The sequence below is a fragment of the Anthonomus grandis genome, chromosome 22 (genome assembly GCF_022605725.1).
Source record: "Anthonomus grandis grandis chromosome 22, icAntGran1.3, whole genome shotgun sequence".
Taxonomy (NCBI): domain Eukaryota; kingdom Metazoa; phylum Arthropoda; class Insecta; order Coleoptera; family Curculionidae; genus Anthonomus; species Anthonomus grandis.
Genome location: NC_065567.1, coordinates 28,670,666 through 28,690,801, shown reverse-complemented (window position 1 = coordinate 28,690,801; position 20,136 = coordinate 28,670,666). Strand labels below are relative to the sequence as shown.

The 20,136-nt window shown below is 31.7% G+C and overlaps 4 protein-coding genes across 12 annotated transcripts; 1 reads left to right on the top strand and 3 right to left on the bottom strand.

The window, feature by feature from the left end:
* Nucleotides 1-1,110: 1,110 nt before the first annotated feature.
* LOC126748289 (uncharacterized) lies at nucleotides 1,111-5,326 on the bottom strand. Its single transcript, XM_050457409.1, has 6 exons — nucleotides 4,051-5,326; nucleotides 2,473-2,674; nucleotides 2,203-2,412; nucleotides 1,905-2,148; nucleotides 1,673-1,851; nucleotides 1,111-1,617 (listed from the first exon to the last, which is right to left on the bottom strand). The coding sequence occupies exons 2-6, from the start codon at nucleotides 2,650-2,652 to the stop codon at nucleotides 1,234-1,236; spliced, it is 1,197 nt and encodes a 398-aa protein (XP_050313366.1). The 5' UTR covers nucleotides 2,653-2,674; nucleotides 4,051-5,326; the 3' UTR covers nucleotides 1,111-1,233.
* A 112-nt stretch (nucleotides 5,327-5,438) lies between these two features.
* Nucleotides 5,439-8,435, bottom strand: LOC126748288 (chitooligosaccharidolytic beta-N-acetylglucosaminidase). The gene is made up of 10 exons (XM_050457408.1): nucleotides 8,260-8,435; nucleotides 8,019-8,204; nucleotides 7,749-7,966; nucleotides 7,521-7,692; nucleotides 6,825-6,980; nucleotides 6,554-6,771; nucleotides 6,387-6,496; nucleotides 6,121-6,335; nucleotides 5,750-5,945; nucleotides 5,439-5,699 (listed from the first exon to the last, which is right to left on the bottom strand). Exons 1-10 carry the CDS (start codon nucleotides 8,319-8,321, stop codon nucleotides 5,469-5,471), a joined length of 1,764 nt encoding a protein of 587 aa, XP_050313365.1. The 5' UTR covers nucleotides 8,322-8,435; the 3' UTR covers nucleotides 5,439-5,468.
* Nucleotides 8,436-9,936: 1,501 nt separating this feature from the next.
* LOC126748292 (phospholipid scramblase 2) lies at nucleotides 9,937-15,672 on the bottom strand. Of its 6 annotated transcripts, none has more exons than XM_050457416.1 (7): nucleotides 15,544-15,672; nucleotides 15,003-15,098; nucleotides 13,595-13,732; nucleotides 11,850-11,957; nucleotides 10,688-10,905; nucleotides 10,309-10,635; nucleotides 9,937-10,252 (listed from the first exon to the last, which is right to left on the bottom strand). In XM_050457416.1, exons 2-7 carry the CDS (start codon nucleotides 15,064-15,066, stop codon nucleotides 10,196-10,198), a joined length of 912 nt encoding a protein of 303 aa, XP_050313373.1. In that variant the 5' UTR covers nucleotides 15,067-15,098; nucleotides 15,544-15,672; the 3' UTR covers nucleotides 9,937-10,195. The 6 variants fall into 6 exon arrangements, with proteins under 6 accessions (XP_050313373.1, XP_050313372.1, XP_050313371.1 ...); XM_050457415.1 differs by having other exon boundaries at nucleotides 15,003-15,091; nucleotides 15,543-15,618; XM_050457414.1 differs by having other exon boundaries at nucleotides 15,436-15,586.
* A 198-nt stretch (nucleotides 15,673-15,870) lies between these two features.
* LOC126748290 (palmitoyltransferase ZDHHC2-like) lies at nucleotides 15,871-20,117 on the top strand. Of its 4 annotated transcripts, none has more exons than XM_050457411.1 (8): nucleotides 15,871-16,038; nucleotides 16,096-16,336; nucleotides 16,439-16,560; nucleotides 17,891-18,238; nucleotides 18,294-18,423; nucleotides 18,489-18,618; nucleotides 19,137-19,217; nucleotides 19,650-20,117. In XM_050457411.1, exons 2-8 carry the CDS (start codon nucleotides 16,204-16,206, stop codon nucleotides 19,750-19,752), a joined length of 1,047 nt encoding a protein of 348 aa, XP_050313368.1. In that variant the 5' UTR covers nucleotides 15,871-16,038; nucleotides 16,096-16,203; the 3' UTR covers nucleotides 19,753-20,117. The 4 variants fall into 4 exon arrangements, with proteins under 4 accessions (XP_050313368.1, XP_050313367.1, XP_050313370.1 ...); XM_050457410.1 differs by having other exon boundaries at nucleotides 18,282-18,423; XM_050457413.1 differs by lacking the exon at nucleotides 19,137-19,217.
* Nucleotides 20,118-20,136: the final 19 nt, after the last annotated feature.

Genomic DNA, 20,136 nt, shown 5'->3' with positions numbered 1-20,136 from the left:
ATTTATATTTATGAGATCACTTCCACTGGCATTTAATTTTATTTCTGATATAGCTTTTGTTACTTATAGCTGATCCGTGGTTGCCCTATTACACGTCAAATAAAATGACAGGTTGTACTTATTTGTATTGGAGAATTGTTGCAAATGTTCGGTATTGTGATCTTTTTTATTAACTAGCAAAAGCTACTGATGTATTGTCCATACATCACTTAAATGCCCGGAAATATCCCCAATATTTTTATTAATTAAATTCACTCAAAAGACCTAGGTATATGATTTTTTTCTTAGATGTACATAACCATTAGGGTACTATTGCGAAGAAAGTAAAGGTTGTAATAAATAATAGAATCCAACTAAACTACTTGGAAGTAGACTTTTATTTAGTCAAAGAAGTTAAGTCCATTTAACCAGTTTTTATGGGATAAACCTTATGCATCTGTCCCTAACTCAACTGCCTAAAAAAACTTCTTACTTAATTCGTCCAGGCAGTTGAGTGCATTTAAACAGCTTTCAGGCAGTGTACGAAATGACAGGATCCAACTGCCTGGACGAATTAAGAACTTCCTTCCAGGCAGTTGAGTGTAGTGAGTTAAGCTGAGCTTTTAGGGGATGTAAGCAATAACTGCCTGGAAGTAGACTTTTATTTACTCCAGGAAGTTAAGCACATTTGAGACCAATGCTAATTAGCTTTTGAAGCTTTGTATAGATTGTAAGCTTGATCTCTCCTCTTCAGCAAAGTTTTAGTTTCTTCAGATGGTGTTTTATTTTTTGTTACTCTTACTATAGATGCTTTAAATCATATTTAAATTTACTATAATCCTTATAACTATTGATCGTTGGTGAAATTCTTTTAATTTTTATGTTCAACTCACAAAACAGCAGATGTTGGTCACTTACTACTATTAAATTACTCTAATGGGTTCTAGCTAGAAGATATCTTCAATGCATTTTTGAGTATTTTCTTAAGGCCATTATTTTATTTTTGTATTTGAACCTTTAGGCATAAAAACTCAAGACTATTTCTTGTGTGAGTGAATCAAAATGTAATGCTTCAACGTTTAAATTATTTGCGCCACATCACCACACCTTGAATTTATTTAAACCACAAAGTACTGAAAAATGAATTTATTTAAGTATAAAGATTTTAACAATAATTAACATAATTAACGAACAACAAATTTAACTAATTAAATATTAACTAATACTTTAAGAATATATTCAGGTACATGCGTCTTAATCATCGTCAATTACTATTACCTCCATCTCTTCGTCGTCGTCGTCTATTTCTATCGTTTCTATTCCATTCGCCTCCACTTGATTCTCTTCTTCTTCGTCCTCTTCATCTTCGTCCTCTTCTTCTTCGTCCTGGTCCTCTTCATCCTCGTCCTCATCTTCATCCTCCTCTTCGTCATCTCCCTCTTCTTCCCCATCGTCCTCTTCCTCTTGCGCTTCCTCCTCTTGATCCTCTGCTTCTTCTTCTGAGTCGTCGCCTTCTGGTAGAATCTCCTCAGCTTCATCCTCTTCGTCTTCTGCGCCTTGCCATTGATCTTCCTGTCGGGTTACCAAAAACTCACTCCGCAAATCCTGATAGCGGCAATTCAAATTTAAAGTAACTCCCTAAAAAGTTTATACCTTAATATATTACATTATTTTTATACGAAATAAGCTTTACCGAATTAGAAAATTGCAACTCGAGATATTCATTCTTTAACTGACCAGTGACATCTATAATACGGGCTTTCTTTTTGGGACACAACGGTATATTGTGATAATTCATAAGTCTTGAATATGCATCAGTGGTAACAGAATCGACGTGATGCATGAAGTAGTTACGTAAGCCATGTTTTAAGTCTAAAAAATGCGATATTCAGCTAAAATAAGAAATTAAATTAAAGATGGCTGACCAATAAATCTCTCCTTGTCATAAGAAAGCAGGTGTCTGCGAACAAGCTCATGAGTTAAAAAGAAAACTTTTCCCTCTCTGTAAATTAATACTTCTCCAATAAGAATAGTATCATACAGTTCAGCCATTTGGAACTGCAGCATATCAACATTTGTTAACAGTTTTCTTCCACAAATGATACTTCCACGAGGTGGCAGTATATAAGGGTATGTAACATTATCTGCGATGCTTGAAAGCATTTGCTTCTAAAATAAATCACGTAAATGTAATATAAAAGAGCGAAGAACTCTTTCATTTACCTCATATGAAATATTATTCAAACTGGCTTGTAAGTATCGGCAAGGAAGGACTATTAGTTCCTCGGCAATTTCATACTTCTTCACAATATTCTTTAACAAAATGAGATCATCCATTATCCAACAAACCGAAAGGATTAATCCATTAGCTAGAACGATTTCTTCAAGAATTCTTGCTCTAACAAAACCACCATTAAAAGCCAGAGCCACAACCTGATAAACGAATAAATATTTTATTGAATTTTTGGTGAACTTTTATAATATGCTATATACCTGGTTGGGCGCACAACGTCCAGGAATTGGCACTAGCTTTGACTCAGCAATCTTTTTGGAGATATACTGCCGGTGCCATTCTAGAGTCGCCTCATTATCAGTACTCATGAAAATAATATGAGGACATACGAACCTAATAACTTCAATAGTGAAAAGGTCGTTTTTAGGCGTGGACGTCATCTTCTTATTCGCTGTTTTAATTCTGAAAAAATCTTTACTATTACAGTTAAAATATGGGACCAAAGGACCTATTCGCCATGAGTGGAAATCAAAAATAATTATTTTTTGTGTGGTTTTTGTGACCCACTTTAATTTTTAAGGGTTTAGTTGGATAAGTGGTGAAGTAAAATCCAGGCTTTTCAATTTTTTTTTCTTTAGTTAACAACGTTTCGTTCTATATTAGGGCTTCTTCAGGGCATATTTTTACTATCTTTTTTTTTAAATTTTGTAGTGCCCTGAAGAAGACCTAATGTAGGCCGAGATGTTGGTAATTAAAGGAAAAAAAATGACCATTTATCCTACTAAACCCTTAAAAATTCATAAAATTATTTTTGTTTTTTACTTAACACTTTTCAAATGAACCCCGTATCGTGATTGGGTTTTTCAGCGTCACTTTTAGTTCCTATATATCTGGGGGCGCTATCCGCTCTAGGATTAGTAACTGTTATTGTTTACTTTTATAAGAATGTTGTGCAGATACATTTTCTCTTTAAAATTTAGGAAATATATAAAATATTTACCAAAGAACAACTTTGAGTAGCAAAGAACAAAGTTCCCAAAGTTTATCAAAGAACAACATAAAGAGTAGTCGGTAGGAAAGGAATCTTGCATGTATTTTTTTAAAATTTGCCTTATCCCACTTTATCAAGAGTCTTAAAAGAATATCATTAATTTGTACTACTAATATAATAGTATTAAAGTGGAAAGGTTGGTATGTTTACAATATTTGAATTACTCTCTCATGAAAGTCTTCGGGAGGCAAACAGAGAAGTTACCATCCCAAAAAAAATATTAAGGTGGATGCCCTATCTAAAAAATTAGTCAATCTCCATATTTGCTTGAAAATAAATAAATTTTTAGCAAGTAATCTTTTAGATACAGGAGTGAAAAAAGGAAAACCCTGATGCCTCCTCGACAAATGCCTTCGGTGAAGAATTAAACCAAAAAAAAAATTTATTTTATTGGAATTAACTCCCATCCAGCATGCATTAAATCCACTAATGAATCTAGATATTAATCATTAATCCTTCCAAAAAATTTCATAAGAAACTTTCCGAGCATTGACACTTGTAAGGTTCCAAATGTCATGTTCGACAACTCTAAGCATCAAAATGTTTTCGGGTAATTTTGCTCTATTAAAAAAAAGGCTCTAATCTCTCTTCAAGGCAATTTTAAACAATAAATTACTTGACTTACACTCTATGCTAAATGTTTATGGAGTAAAGGAATAATTAATACTACATTTTTGATGTTTCTTCACCCTATTTTATTTGTGTGTGCCAACTTATGGATAAACAAAAAAAAAACTTTTTTACATTGAATTGCTGCTATATAAGAGTGACTAAAAGTATTGCTTACCTCTTTGTGAAGAAAAGTGTGTCTAAATAATGCCGCGAAGCAGTTTACCGGAAGTCTTTTCAAAAGGGACGCTGCGCATGACACGCTTAACTTAAAAGTGACAATTGACAGGGAAAGTTACAGTGTTGCCAACTTTCATGACCGGTGTATGCAAATTTTTATTGGATAACCTTCAACATTGTTAATTTATTGTGGTTTAAGAAACATTAATTAGTTGAAAAAATAATTTTAATACAAACTTTATTAATGTTTAGAGAGACAGGGACTTTTTAACCCCACTTAAATCCTTCGCTACCATTTCCATTAATGACTTAGAAGTCGATAAAATAGTGGTGTTATTTGTAAAGATTATGAAGCGATCTCTTATATTAAGAGATGCAAGGTGACTAATATAGAGAAGAAATACAATAGGGCCAAGCATGGAACCCTGGGGAACTCCTTGATCTATTGGGCTTACAGGAGATAAATCTGATTCTGCCAGACAAGAGTGAGTCGAACCATTCCAGAGCAACAACTCTGAAACTGTAGCAAAGGAGCTTATTACTTAGTTATATTCTATGATTTAAGCTATCAAATGCCTTGGAGAAATCACAGAAGACCGCAGCAATTCAAGTTTAAATAAAGGTCTTCCAGAAAAACAAATATTTCACCATTCATGCTTCATGCCGAAAGGAAAACTTATATTTAGTTAAAATGCTGTAGTGCATCACTAACATTATGTACAAGGGTACTTAAAGTAAGAAAAAAGAACAGCACAACATGTAGTGTATAAAAGACATAGACAAATACCCAAAGTGATAAAGATAATCCCCTAAATCTTCTTAGATAGACATGGTAAAATTGAGATGGGTCGATAAGTAGCAGGATCATTTAATTTATCACCTTTAAATAAATGTTTTACAATAGATACTTTAGAAGTTACTCAGAAATCTAATTGTTTCACAGGAAATATTAATTGCAAATGCAAGAGAACTTCATCTCACAGATTTTTTAAGCATCGTAATAGACAACCAATCAATTCCATAAGTGTGTTTGTTCTTAACTGCATGAAGAACACTTTTAACCTGATGTAAATCTGAATAAGTGAAGTAAAATTAACAGAAATAGGTTGAGTAAAAGCTAGGGGATCAAGTTGGGGATTTAGATTTAGGGAATATAAGTTATCTTCTTATATTAAGTTTCGGTAAGAAAATATATGTACTTATCCTTTGCTGCTACTGTACAGGATCCACATTAGAACTTTCACTCATAAAACTGAAAACACACACAGCATACCAGGAATCCATTAGGAACTAATATTTTTTTATGCACTTCTAGTACTGCTATTCACCCAATCAAACTCTCAGAATCTCAGAAAACAGTCAGTTATACTAGTAAAAACGAAATCAGTTAGTTTATTTTATATTTTTAAACAAAAATTATAAGTAAGTGGCACAATCGGCCTCACTAACTGAACAAAATCCAGGAACTACCGGTGAGGCTTTTATGCCCTTTTTTATTAATCGATCAGTATGAGCGAAAAACCGAGATGAAGCTGCCGTTGATGGTGTACTAGGGTTTGACCAAAGACGTTCTGCTGCTGCTGCTGCCCTAGGCCAGGCTCTGCTTTCAATATTATTGTCGTCAACTAGTTCTCCCCACATGCAAACCTAAAAATTCTCTATTAATTGAAATTATTTTTCTCATTTTGTTAACTTACTTCTCCCCCTAACACTGAAGGGCTTGTCAATATTTTGTTATCATAGACTTTTCGCCAAGTGTAATATGTAGTGGTTCCCCAAAATCCGTGGTCCAAATACCAACTGTCTTTAGTGGAAATTATTAATTTATACCCTAAGTTTAGCAGCTCTTCTGGTAAAGTATCTGAGGTAGGCACCCAGGTTTGTATAATATATCTTAAAGATTGTTAGTTATTACATTTCAAGACATATATAATGGTTTTTTTAGTCAAATTAATTTTTGTGGACAAAGATAATAAAAAACCATACAAGAAACAAACAGAAAACAAATCCATATTATAAATCTGGGTACAATATAATAGAAAGTATAAGTGGTTTCTTCTAAGCTTACCTGTCCTTCGGCAAATATTGCTCAATATGACTAGGATCTGTTAAGCTACTTGTCCATAATATTACTGACGAATTCTTATAATGATTAGCAATATCGAATGCATTCAATGCTTTTTCTTGGTATTCTGCCCAAAGGTTCAAAAAAGCTTCTTCAGACCGGTTTCCTCTTAAATAATTGACGATTTCTTCAGTAGAGTTCCAGCAAGGAGTATATACCTAAAACCGTATAGCTCCATAAAATATTTCATGTTATTGAACTGATTATACCTCATCTCCTCCCATGTGAAACACATCTGATTCTGTCCACAAATCAATCAGGTCTGCATAAAGATTTTGTAAGACAAAATACAAATTTTGGTTGGCTGGATTCATTTGGCCTAAATAAGAGATAATCAGAATCACTAAATACATCAAAGCCTAAAAAGAAAGCATACCACAAGGCGGTTGTATACAATAAGACCTGTATGGTTGCTGATTATAACAAACCACCAGGTTTCCCAAAGAGGCTTCTGGGCCCCATTGCCATCCACTTCCTGCATGGGCCGGTCCATCAATTTCTGGTATTATTCGGATACCTCTCACTTTAGCATATTGGATGAGATCTGTTATTTGATAAGCTGAATAAGTTTGAGCACCACTGTAAGCTCCATAGCTGCAACATATGTTGCTGAAACATCTATTTAAAAATATTAATAATGTACTTACATGGACATGTTTGGAAGTCTTGCGGACACAAAAGGAAAACTCTGAGTGTCAGTCAAGTGCCAATGAAGAACATTCATTTTTGACAAGGCCATTCCATCAATGTTTCTCTTAATGGTCTCTACTGATAAAAAGTTTCTTCCCGAATCGATGAGCAAGCTGCAATTACATTCAAGAATAATAAATTAATTATAATCTAAAATGAAAATCCTGCGGTCTCCCTAAAATTGTGTGTCTGTCCATCATCAGGGGATAAAAGGTTTTAAATTGGTATCAGATGTACGCCCCAGGGTTTGATTCTATTTTTTAAAATTATTTTTTTGTTTACATTTTCGTTCTGTAATGGTCATATTAACTGCCCGGAATACATTAGTACTAAAAGACAAAACATTTTTACTTACAAACATATAGTACAAATTTAGCAAAGAAAAAGGCAGTATACAGAGCATGCTCTTGGTATAACTTGGTCCATTTGAGTCTGGTTGCCTTTAACATGTCTTGTCATTTAACAAAATTATTGTCAAATAATACCGTAAACCTATTTAGTTAATATGCTTCTTATAATTTTGTTTTCTTCAACATATTTTATTAGTTGTGTTTTTATATACTATGATTATTATTATTTTTCATGATATATGATGATTAGGATCAGATTCCGGTTAGACAATAAATATATTTAAATAATTAGGCCATATTTACCCTCTATGTCGATAATAGGGTTGATCAGTTATATTAACCCCCCTCTGGGATATAAAACAGGTCTGTTCGTTGTCTTCAAAGAGCTCGATTAGTTGCAATAAAGATTCAACACCGTGACGCACCCCGAACACAGTTTCGCCGGTTATTCTCACTCTTAAAGTTTTAGTGTCTTCTAAAATCAGTAAAGGTAACTGTAATAAAATAACTTATAAAATTCTACTACTTTACCATCAGTTGTAATATGCAAATCATATTTCTCTTCGGTCATCCAGTTTAAGTGCAAAGAAGGTGTTTTGGAATTCAAAGAAATAACTAATTTATATTGCGTTCTTTGGCAATTCTGTTGTTCGGTCATTTTATTAACTGCCTCCATAAAATATGACTCAACTTCCCGAAGGAAATTACTTTCGGCCTCAGTAGAGGTTGAAAAATGAATAACGGCATTTCTGTAAACAAGTAGAATTCTATGTAAACGCACAAACGATAGGTTAAACATACTTTGCGTTAACGAAAATTAATGCCTTATCTGTCGCCTCGTATAATGAGGGTTTAGGCCAAATCGGACCATTTGAACCACAAACTAGCCGGCAAATTTCCACACTGGGAAACACTTGGCTTTTGTTGAAACTCTCATCTATGGAATGCTCTCTAACACAAGATCCCGAATAACATTCCCATATCCAGCTACAAAATTTGAATAAACTTATTGCAGATTAGTTTTAAGTTCATAAATACTTACCCTTGTACATTTACAATTGACGACAATGTCAAAAAAGCGGATAAAAATGAATAATATGGCATTTTTTGTTATGATATAGAGATAATTTAGGCGAACATACCTAAAAACATCCTACGATTTATATAATACACCGAAACATAATAAAACGGTTAGGACGCTCCCGCACAACTTTTTTTTATCAATATTTAAATATATACTGCTTGACAAAACATTTATGTATCATATCACTCGTTAAACACAATAACGGCATAATTCAGAAATAGGTATATTTCAAAATCGGTGATTTAAATTTCCAATTTATTTTTATTGAGAAATAAAAAGCGTGAGAATTAATTGTGAGACTATTTTAAAAAATAACTATATTAAAATAGCTGTAAAGATTAATATTGCTGCAAAAGCTAACTTGCTATGGATTTAGAGGCCGTGCTTTGATGTGGCTTGAGTCATATCTAGCGAATAAAAAAAAATAAGGACCAACTTGGCCCTTTATTGTTTCTCATTTACATCAACGACATAGCGTCTATCAGTACTAATGGATCCTTTGCGTTACTTGCTGATGACACTACTATTCTGTGGCTAGGAACAAGGAACAATACATTGGAAGAAACAATAAACAATATTAAACTTTTGGTGTGACGCAAACAAGCTTTCTTTTAATATTTCCAAAACGAATGTTGTGGCATTTAAAGGGATTACTACAAATCGTTCATTGAATGGGGATTGGGGAACTTATAATGAATAGAGAATGCTCCAAATTTTTATTGACTCAAAATTAAAATTTAGACCCACATTGTTGCTTTGAAGGGGGAGACTGCCTCTGCTTGTTATGCTGTTAGAGTGGTCCGCAGTGAGATGGCTACAAGTGTGTACTTTGCCCTAGTTGAGTCCCACTTAAGATATGGAATTCCATTTTTTGCTGGTCACTTTTTGTCTTGTCTATTAATTAATTAAGTCTTAAATAATTGAGTTTTTTTTTAAATTGTATGGAATCTTTTAACCTACTTGCATTTTAAATATTATTGTCCATTATTACCTCTTTTTGGTTGACATATTGTTGCTTTATACTAATTTTTTTAGCAACTTTTGTTTATTTTTTACTGTATCCATGACATTTTGTTCCTAACTGTATCATTATATTTTTTGTCTGTATTATTATATTTTTCCTTTGTCTATAACTCAATGTTGAAAAAACAATAAAGCATATTTGATTTGATAATAATGCTGTTTTGTTAGAAATAAAATAATACAATTTAAAGCAAAATTAAATAATGACTTATCTTAAATTTAGAATCATATAATGTAATATCAGAAACTGAGATAATACGCCCTTTAAGTTGCACATATGACAGTTTTAAATTAATGTAAAGCCCTATCAACCTTTTTAGATAAATAAAAATCACGAAATTTTTAGATATGACTGTTGTATTTAATGCGCGATATGTGTCTCTGATATTCAATTAAGCAGTGTATATTGTAAAGGATACTATGATAAAATTGATCTGCAATTTAAAACGTATTGATAAACTTCGAGATGAAAATATGGCTCCTTTTATTTACTTTTGAATTACAAATTTTAGGATTTACTTTCTTAATCTCAAGGTGAATACTAAAAAAAAATTTGATTTTGAGTACAGGAGTCACCACCAGAACAAACGCTTCAACAACAAAACACTTCCATCCAAACATACAATATTATATTATATAAATAACACACAATATAAAAGCTCAGAACAACAATACAATATAAAAAAAATATTTCGAGGATCATAAGCGTAGTTGTCATCCACTTTTAGTGAAATGATAAGACTTTATCTAAATATTAAATTCTCTTAATAGACCTAATACTTGGCATAATAAATTTTAAAAAATATATTGAAAGCATTACACAAAATAGTGTTGAGTAAACCACCACAAATAACACATTAAAAGAAAACATTTATAGCATACTCGAAGCATTTTCGGATGATTTGGTTTTTTCAAAGAACATTGCATCCTGAAACAATAAATTTTGTTAATCACTTGTATGGAAACTCCAGAAATTTGACTTACAATTAAAAAGCAAGCGCCCAGCATGACTGCCTTCATACGTACATCCAAATCCATTGGAAATGTTATACCAAAATAATCGGTATCAGTGAACATCTCCCTAATTAAACCGGACCACTGCTTAGAGATTTTACCCACTTGTACAGAACCATCGCAAGACATTATTTTAAATTCAACGTCGCCACAAATGCTTGTTGTGCAGCAAGGTCCTTCGATTCGTAATACGGTTTCTCCGCTAGCGTTTTTAATAGCGTACGTAGGACAGAAAATGCTCCACTCTTGCTCAACCGTACCCAAGATTGTACCTGGGGGAGCCGATACTTCCATACTCTGAAAATGCATTAGGTTCAATAAAGCTTTACAGGTTATAAACATTTTCTACCTGTAGACAACAAGGAAAACAGCAACTATCGCAGGCAAGCGGTCGATGCAGGTGGATCACCTCGTTACCGAAATTGTCACAAACTCTCATCTCAAATGGACGAATTGGACCGCAACAGTTCCTAGTGAGGCAATCGGAGTCTTCTTTGGCATAATAGACTTTTTGGCCAAGACTGTTTTTTACTGTAAATTTATTTTTCGTTTCGAATCCCGTAAAAGCTGAAATTAAGCAAAAATATTTCCTTGAAACTCGACTTAATTATTGCAAGCTGAAAAGCATGATAACCCCATTAAAAATATCTTAAATCAGTGACATTATTAATAATGGAACTAATAAATTATATTGTTCTGAATTTTTATCAGGCTTCACACTGATAAAGAATTGTCATTAAATAGGAACAATTTCTATTTTTACTGTGGTTAGGAGGTCAATGGCATTGCACAGGGCCTCCGAGAGAACAACTGGGTACCTAAATATTTATATATAAAATCATATAAAATTTAAATAAACAGTGTTATTAAATTAAATATTGAATATATATTTTCTGCAAAAACATTGGTTTTCATCAACACAACCCTCACCCCCCGCCCACCCCAAACATTTATCCAGTAAGAATTCTTTTGAAAAATCACCGTTTTTCGTTCATAATATCCAATCTTATAGCACTGCTTTTGTATTAAATATTTAATAATATACATATATATAATTATATCAAAATTAAATAAAAAACTGAGTTATTAGATTAGATATTAATGACAATACTAGCTGTTATTTATGTGTATTATTTTGAAAAACAATGATTTTTAAAAACAATTTCTTACTGGTAAGTTGTGTGGGGTGGGTGGGGGGGCAAGGGTAGCGTTAATGAAAAACGGTTTATTTGAAGAAAATAGTTGTATGAAAAAAAATAATTTTTAATAAAATTATGGGTGATAAAAAGATCTTTAGTTTTTGTATCTATACTCTTGCTCAATATTAAACAAGAATTTAAAAAACAAAATTTCTTTTAGAACAATGCAGTGGTGTACTTTTTTTTATTAAATAATATTTAGGATAAATGCCTTATGAACATATTATCTGATATTTTTAGTTGAAGTTATAGTAAATTATTCGGAAAAAAATCATCACTTCAGAATTCCGGGCCCTAAGTGCCTATATTTACCTTCTAGCATTTCGACCTTTTGATGTACAAGTAGCTGATCAATCGTAGTAAGGTATTCCAATCCGGGAGGGCAATTGGGAATTCCTTGCGGTAAATTCATCCAACCATCTGTAAAAACAGAAGTTTATCAGTACAGAAAAACTACATAAAAGTGTCTCTACCTCTCATCATTTTCTGACTGAAATTTCTCATAACCGTGTCTAAAAGGCGACCTTTTATACCGGATAAGTTTGTGAATTTTCCCTATAAGGTTATCAAGAAAACTTCTCTTTTCACTCATTTCACTAACTTAACACTGCTTCACGACTATCGATGGATTATTGAATGAATGTAAAAACCCTAATACTTAAACTGAGATAAAACTAAATTTATTTTTAAATGTTATGACAATTTTAAATGGCTTGAAGCTATCTCGTTTGTTTGTTTGTTACAACACAGCACAAAAACATTTACTGATAAAAAGCATAAGTAGCCTCAGGGACAAATATTATTAAGAAATGTTGAACCTAAATTATTAAAAATAAAGAATCACAACAAACCTTTGTTCTTCATCAGTCAAAAACTTCACATATCCTTTCCTCTTAGGGGACCTTTTAAACTTAAAGAACTTAACAATTTTCCTTAAAATCACTGAATTTTTCAAAGAAAACTGGAGATACTTATGATGGTCTGGCATGTTTCATAATAACGATAACAAGTGTACAGCATAAGAACTCTATTACTGTTATCACAAAGTAAATAGTGCCCCTTTATCAAGTAGGATTATGCTCTTACAATAATTTTCATTGTATAATAAATATTTTCATAACTTATGTTGTCTTAAATTGAGTGAGGATACAGGGCCTAACTAAGAACAAACATATTGCACGCATTGTCATTACTATCACTGTTTAATTTGCAATAAAAAAATCTATATGCATAAGAAGGAGTTCTTTTATAAACATGAACACACTTTTAATAAGTTACATTTATTTCAATGGCCACTATACACACTTTTGACCTCAGGACTGACCTGTGAGAATAAAATTTAATTTCAAACCTAATTGCAGAGGTAATTTTGTCATTGAGGCAATTGTTGCGAATGGTTTGTTAGTTAAAAAGAATTTTCTGTTTGCAATGATATACATAGTGTCCAAACAGTTAAGAGGCTTTTTTTTCAAAGGCATATATGTGGATTGGGATGCACAGCTAGACTATATTTCCACAGAATCTATTTTATTCATCTATTTTACATCATGTTTTCTACATGATGGCCTATTACTGGTCATGAGGACAAGCTGTAAACATAGATAAGAGTATTTGTATGGTTTAAAATCACAAGAATACTGTTGTAAAGTTTTTAAGGAGCTAAAGCTACAAGAAATTCTAACGCCCTTGTTTTACTAAGCCATAAAATTTTAGACTATGCCTGTATCAAAGCATACAATTAACTACCAACAATGATCAGAGGACTTAAAATTGTTTAACCAGTTCAAGAGCAAAATTAAAATTTTCCTAACTGAAAAGTCATTTTATAATCATAAGGAATACTTTGCTCTGATTTCTTTTTTATATGACTCAAATTTTATAATTTAAACCTGTCAAAAATGTTTGTTGGTTAGTATTTATGTAATATAATGTTCATTTTATTTATGTTAATATTAACAAAAGACCTCTGAATTAGATTTAGTAATTACCAACCCTGACATATGATCTAATAATATGGTAATAAAGGAATTTATTTATTTATTATTGAAAGAACTTACTTCCTGGACCTGCGGGTGCCATGCCTGGTTGGTTAACTATCGGCCCTGGTTGTCCATATGGATTAGGGACAGGTGGTCCATATGGTGCGTACCCTGGAGGTCCATATCCTTGTCCAGGAGGAGGAGGAGGATATGGGGCTAAATATTTAAAGAAAAAAAAAGTCAAAAAGTAATGAACAATGTGATAAATATATTCTATGAGTTAATGTAGTCATGTATAGATAAATTTGTGCCCTAATTCCTATTTGGCTTTCAAATAAAGTTAAATCTTTAATTATGGCAAAGAAAATGATACACAAACAATATGGCAACTCTAATTTATATACAGATTATATTATATCCTTTTGCAGTTTAAGAGAAGAATGCAAGTCACTGAAAAAGTGATGTTATCAGCAGTATGTTGAGGTCCAATTTGATTATTTTTGCAAGTTTGTGAGATCCAATAGAAATAAGGTTTAAATTCTATAGAGGCACTACTACATCCTCTGGTCCTGACAGAGATAATCCATTCTAGTTGTGTTTATAATCCATTTTCAATTGGCAATGAATTGGTAAATAATTTGCTGTTGCTGATTGGGCCAGTTTTTGATATTGCAAGTTTTTTTTATACTGTTGCGGAATGTTATGAATCATGAGCTTTTTTCTTCCCCTTGTGTTTTACAGCAGATTTTTGAATCTATGTATGTGTCCGAATTTACACCTTTGCTAAATTTTACTAATTTCATGTTAAGTGTTATGTAAATTATGAAAATATTTATTGAAATATTTTTCTTTTTCTAGTCTTGACTTTGAGTCATGAACTAAACTGATCAGTGCTGTGTTCTGCGTTATTATGAGCATTGTGTATTTTCTTTTATTATTTATTTCAGTACTATTTATGGTATGTTAAGTTAGTATCTGTAAGTGTTGTTGTGGCTGTTGATACTTGTAACAAATAAATGATAAATCCTAATTTGTCTGCACAATATTATATAGATTTCTAATATTAGTCTTTTCCTAATAAACGCTTAGCACCTACTTATTAAAGTGTATCATATAACTCCTGTTGTATAGAGTTTACGTCCTCTTAAGATATGCAAGCAATTGTGATTTGAAATTCAATTTCTACTGTATGTAACATTGGGCTTCTACCCATTGAATATGAACTCCACTTGACTTGAGAACATTACAATTCTGTTGACAAAGCTATACTAAATATAAAAGTCAAATAAAAAATACTTTAAGTAACAAGGCACTTATAAGCTGAAATCTAGATGAATCCTTTTAATTTTTTTTTTAAAACAGGCTACAAAATAAAAAATAAATAATCGGACAAGTTACTGAGGACACACAAGTTTTAAAAAAAGAATTTAAGATCTTCAATCTAGTACTAGTTAATATATTTAGGGCCTAAATGAACTAAACTTACTGTTATATGGCACCGGATAAGTGGGTTGTGGTCCCTGAAGTGGAGGAAGTGGAGGATACGACATGGTAACTGGTTGAGTTATATATTATTGTAAGCCTATAAATAATTTTTTTTTATAAATAACTTAAATTTTGTGACTCACTGCATAGAATTCCCTCTTTAATAAATATTCACTTAATAGAAAACAGTTTAACATTTAACTTGTGAATCATAAGGAGAGATCTGAGCTCTCACTGTTACATTGCAAACAAATATAGCTTTATTGGGTTTTTAAAGGAGACTGTCTAAGATATAAATAGATTGTGCAAAAAGTACAACAAGAAAATTGGAGTTTTATAAATTTTATGTTATAATCATTAAGGAATTTAATGTTAATAACAAAATAAAATTATTTATTTCTTAGGTATGTAATAATTAATATTTGTATACTCGCCCCCTCTAAATTTAACCACAAAACGCAAATTCTGCATTCGTCACGAAAGAATTAATTATAAACAAACTGTTGCTATCCCAAATTATTAATATCCTGAAAACTAATTACCGTTTAACAATTTAAAATATAAATTTTAAATCAATTATATCACTCTCATTAATCACAAAAAAGTCAACAAAATTAAGGGCTGTCAATGTCAGCTATCAAGTTTCAACCTACAGTGAACCTGGTTAGTTTTTGGAAGATTATGGATGCATAAAGATTTTATAAAAATATAAACATGAATAAATTAAGAAAAATAATAACAATAATTATGTGTATTTATTAAATATATCAAAATACTTCTTTCACTTCCATATATAAATTCATGACATCATAACGAACTGGTAGCAACCAAAGAAAATCGATAACAAAAAGTTGGGCTCAGTTTTGATGTAAATCAGCTGTTCAACTTGAAGTATCAAAATCCCCAAACTGTGAAACACCTTTTGTCGTAAACGGGATAATGATTTACAAACATTCATATTAAACGTTTTTAGTTAGTGGGCCAGATAAGAATCATGCATTTACCCTAAGATTCTGCAATAAAACCCACTTTTCTCGGCAAGTTATCACCAGCATGATTCATTGCACATTAGCTCATTCAAGGGATTTTTCTAGGTAAGCATCAGCTGTCCCCAATTCAACTTTGTAAGCTGAAAATGTGTTTGATGTCTTCTGGACTAAATAGCTGCCCCATAAGAAAATATTAACGCATTATTAGGAACCATGGCTCACACACGAAATGAGAGCAAAGGGCCTTGTTTTTGGTGTTTCAAGGCGGTCAAATGGATACCTGTTCTAATTATCATTACTATTGTTGCATGGTCATATTATGCTTATGTTGTACAATTGTGCCTGGGTAAGTAATAGTTTACCTTATATTTATTTATAGATCTTATCTTAAAAGGTGTTTGATATGATAATAACTACAGTCGAGGCTTATGCAGTTATTTTTTTTTAGTTACTGTCGAAAGCATCATTGGCAAAATATTTTACCTGTTATTCTACCACATATTTTTTTTGATGTTCTGTTGGTCTTATGCTCAAACTATTTTTACGGATATAGGAAAGGTCCCAAGTAATGTAAGTAGATATAAATAAATTTCCAGATAACTTAAAGTATTATTATGAAAATGTAAATATGTTCATTATTTTCCTAGTTTTTGTACTAGTATATTCATATTTAGTAGTTAGAGTTGATTAGTAAGGTTTATTTAGGGTTCTACTTACGTTTAGTTTAATATTTTTTTAATCACAGTATCAACAGCTAAAAGTTACTTACAGATACCAACCTAAATATTAAGTAATATAAAGTATACTAAATTAAAAGGTAAAAAAACTATACAACCAAAAACTAAAGTAAAATGTACCAACTAAGTCATATCTGACATTTTCTGTTGATTTAAGTTTATTTCTGATGAGTGTCTAAATTGATTGAGGCTAGTCAAGTCAATATCTATATCTGAAGCATGTAAATTAAAATAATAGCAGAGTTTGTATATGGGTGAGTCTTTGTATATTTTCATCTAGTGTAAATGCCTGTATTTTAAATTTTCTTGAATTGGTATACTTGCTTGCTTTGACTGTCAGTATTCTCTTGAACTTATTGGTCTCTTTCAGCAAAAACCATGAAGAAAATTCTACACATTTCCAAATTGTGCTGTGGGTTTTTAGAAGAGACATTTTATTCAGTATTGTTTAGTCAGTTCTTACCTTGGAAACAATTAAACACTTGTGAACATCTTGGAATACTGTTTTCAGCAGAATCTGAAAATTCCCAAACATATTTGGAAGAATTCAAAACTCTTGGCTTTCTCCTTTATTACTCAATATTTTTTAAAAGAATTGAAACCCTGATATTCTACAATGCACTAGTAAGACCTCTTTGGAGTATACATCTATTATATGAATATGATAAGACAAATTCAATGTTGATCTAATTGAAAAATGATTCTTTTATGTCAGAAGGTTTGCTATATATATCCATACATGATTTCCTAATAATGCTATATTAATTTGTTTTCAAAATTCAGGGACAGGATAATAGAAGAAATTTGCATTCAGAACTTTTTATCTGTTATATTGTAAATCACATTAAATATAAAAACTGCTTTCTCATGAATAATATTAAATTTCATGTTCCAAAAATTATAGGACTGTTCTCTACTAATAAGACTGATTGTTCACCTATAAATAAGATGATAGAAGAATGTAACTGTGTGATCTCATAAAATAAAACAAACTTCTAGTCGTAAAATTTTATTTAAATGAATAGTTTTTTTGGTTAATTCTTATGTAGGTATTAGGCACTCGTTTTTATCAGTAGTAAGCACTCTTTTAATGTAATAGCAATTATTTTATGTTCTAAAGGAGAAGAAGCAAATAGTCAAAACTAACATTGTTCCACTTTTAGTTTAAACTATCAGAAGCAGACTATGCAGCTTTTATGCATCACAATGATTCCTTGGAAACCCAATATCAAATATTACAAACTTATTCAAACAATTTGCCAATAACCAACGTCACAGTGGGTGGAGGAATTAGGTTTTGTGAAAAATGTAGAGTGGTCAAACCAGACCGCACACACCACTGTTCAGTGTGTGGAGAATGTGTGCTAAAGATGGACCATCATTGCCCGTGGATAAACAATTGTGTTTGCTTTACCAACTACAAGTTCTTCTTACTGTTCTTGGCTTATGCATTGATTTACTGTTTATACATATGTCTAACATCATTGCCATATTTTATTGCATTTTGGAGGGTATGTAAGTTATTTTATATATTAGTTAAGACACCCATGCTAGATTTTCTTACAGAATGGTCTGCAGGGGATGGCGAGATTTCACATTCTGTTCCTGTTTTTTATAGCTGTCATGTTCGGAGTCAGTTTAATGTCTCTTTTTATATACCACTGTTACCTTGTACTTGAAAACAGAACAACACTAGGTAGGTTTTTGATTGTTGTAACGTCTTTTAAAGTAAAAAAATTTTAAATATTGGAAACTTTTTAGAAGCATTTCGGCCACCCAGCTTCAGGGAGTTCGGTGCTGATAAGTATGGATTTCACTTAGGGAGATATAGGAATTTTAAGGAAGTTTTTGGAGAAGACCCTAAGTCTTGGTTTCTGCCTATTAGCACCAGGTAAATATTGTTATTCATTGCTTTTGTTCAACATTTTGCTAAAACAACCGGGAATAAAATTGGGATATTCTGTAATATAATAAAAATCCCACTGATTTGGTGACGGATGGATTACATTAAAAATAATGTGGTACAACTCATCAATTCTTTAGTTCTGAAAATATGACGGGCTCTTGAGGTGGTTGAAACTTAAAGCCTCCTGGTTGTGAGCTTTAAGAAATTGTGTGTTTTTACATTCAAGTGCAGTGTATAGTGTTTGTGTTTAATTGTGTTCCAAGAAGGCTTGTTGGAAAGCAAAGTGCCCATGGATTTGTGCTAGTTTTTAATTAATTATATTTTTGAAATATTAGATTGTAAGATAGTTACATAAATACATACACAAACAAATGTGCTTTTTTACACACCATCTTTAAGGTTCTAAAGGATTGTTGACTTGTACCCCTTTCAGGATTTCTGTCCCCCCCATTAATAAGTGACTCAAGATTATTATTAGTTTGTTTTATTTATTATTTTTATAGTTTGGGTGATGGTGTTCAGTACCCAATTCACTCGAAGCATCTGCAGACTACACGCCATTCAGTGGACAACTCTCGAAACAGGTTAGAAAATTGTTCTCTACTGTTTTAACCATTTTTTTTTTCTGATATTCTAACTAACACCTTTTGAGGTTTATTTATGTGTAGTGCATGTACTAACTGGAAAACTTAAATGTGCGATTTTTTTTCAACTAGCCGCAATGACGTGGAGTCTGAAATAAGTAAACTGAACACTGAGGTTCCCTGTACAGAGACTTCTATTGTTTAATTTTTTTAAAACTTAATGTATGTTAATTAGTACTTAATATTAAATGTGTACCGTTATTTTTTTAAAATACATGTTTTTCTTAATAATTTCTCTTGTTTTATTTTCCTTGAGGAGTGCTTCTGCTTATTATGATAGGTAGGTAGTTTGGTGTGTGCTTTTCAAACCAGAATCTAAAAACCCTAGTATTTTCCTAAATGACTTAAAAATAAACTTTTCTTTTTAATTAGCTTAGGGGATGGAGTGGCATTTCCAATACTGCATCTAGATGAAGATCAAGAGGGTCTTCTACGTGGTCAACATATGGAGGAAGACGAATGCACATATCCTTGACCAGTGTCTCTGTCCTCGTTACCTGAAGATTTCTTAACAGATAATCATTCTATTTTTTCTATGTAACGTTGCAAGACAATTTTGAAAATATCTAAATATATTAGAGGCTTTACTGTTAGTTGATCGATATTCTTACTAGAGCCCCTAAAGTGATAATTTTTAAGTACATAGGTGAAATAATGTTTTTTATTTTACTGAGCTCCTAAAGCATACCAGTTCTACCAAATATTTGAATATAGTATTTATTTTAGTTGACTAATTTTTATAATTACTTTTAAGTAGAGTGTATATATTAAGAATTTTAACTATAGATGTGAATACTTTATAAATTATTAGAAGGATAAATAAATGAGCCCTACAATCAAGTTTTTTTTTGAAATAAAT

Bases quoted from the DNA above. Each gene is read 5' to 3' on its own strand.
- LOC126748288 (XM_050457408.1), bottom strand. From the start codon at position 8,321: ATGCCATATTATTCATTTTTATCCGCTTTTTTGACATTGTCGTCAATT. The intron at 5,946-6,120 runs GTAAGCTTAGAA...ACAATCTTTAAG, and splicing joins CAATATTTGCCGAAGGACAG to ATATATTATACAAACCTGGG. The intron at 5,700-5,749 runs GTAAGTTAACAA...GAGAATTTTTAG, and splicing joins CTTCAGTGTTAGGGGGAGAA to GTTTGCATGTGGGGAGAACT.
- LOC126748289 (XM_050457409.1), bottom strand. From the start codon at position 2,652: ATGACGTCCACGCCTAAAAACGACCTTTTCACTATTGAAGTTATTAGG. The intron at 1,852-1,904 runs GTCAGCCATCTT...CGCATTTTTTAG, and splicing joins TGACAAGGAGAGATTTATTG to ACTTAAAACATGGCTTACGT. The intron at 1,618-1,672 runs GTAAAGCTTATT...TAAACTTTTTAG, and splicing joins AGTTGCAATTTTCTAATTCG to GGAGTTACTTTAAATTTGAA.
- LOC126748290 (XM_050457410.1), top strand. From the start codon at position 16,204: ATGGCTCACACACGAAATGAGAGCAAAGGGCCTTGTTTTTGGTGTTTC. The intron at 18,424-18,488 runs GTAGGTTTTTGA...GAAACTTTTTAG, and splicing joins TGAAAACAGAACAACACTAG to AAGCATTTCGGCCACCCAGC. The intron at 19,218-19,649 runs GTTAGAAAATTG...CTTTTTAATTAG, and splicing joins GTGGACAACTCTCGAAACAG to CTTAGGGGATGGAGTGGCAT.
- LOC126748292 (XM_050457416.1), bottom strand. From the start codon at position 15,066: ATGTCGTATCCTCCACTTCCTCCACTTCAGGGACCACAACCCACTTAT. The intron at 10,906-11,849 runs GTAAATATAGGC...GCTTAATTTCAG, and splicing joins AAAGGTCGAAATGCTAGAAG to CTTTTACGGGATTCGAAACG. The intron at 10,253-10,308 runs GTAAGTCAAATT...TTATTGTTTCAG, and splicing joins TGGGCGCTTGCTTTTTAATT to GATGCAATGTTCTTTGAAAA.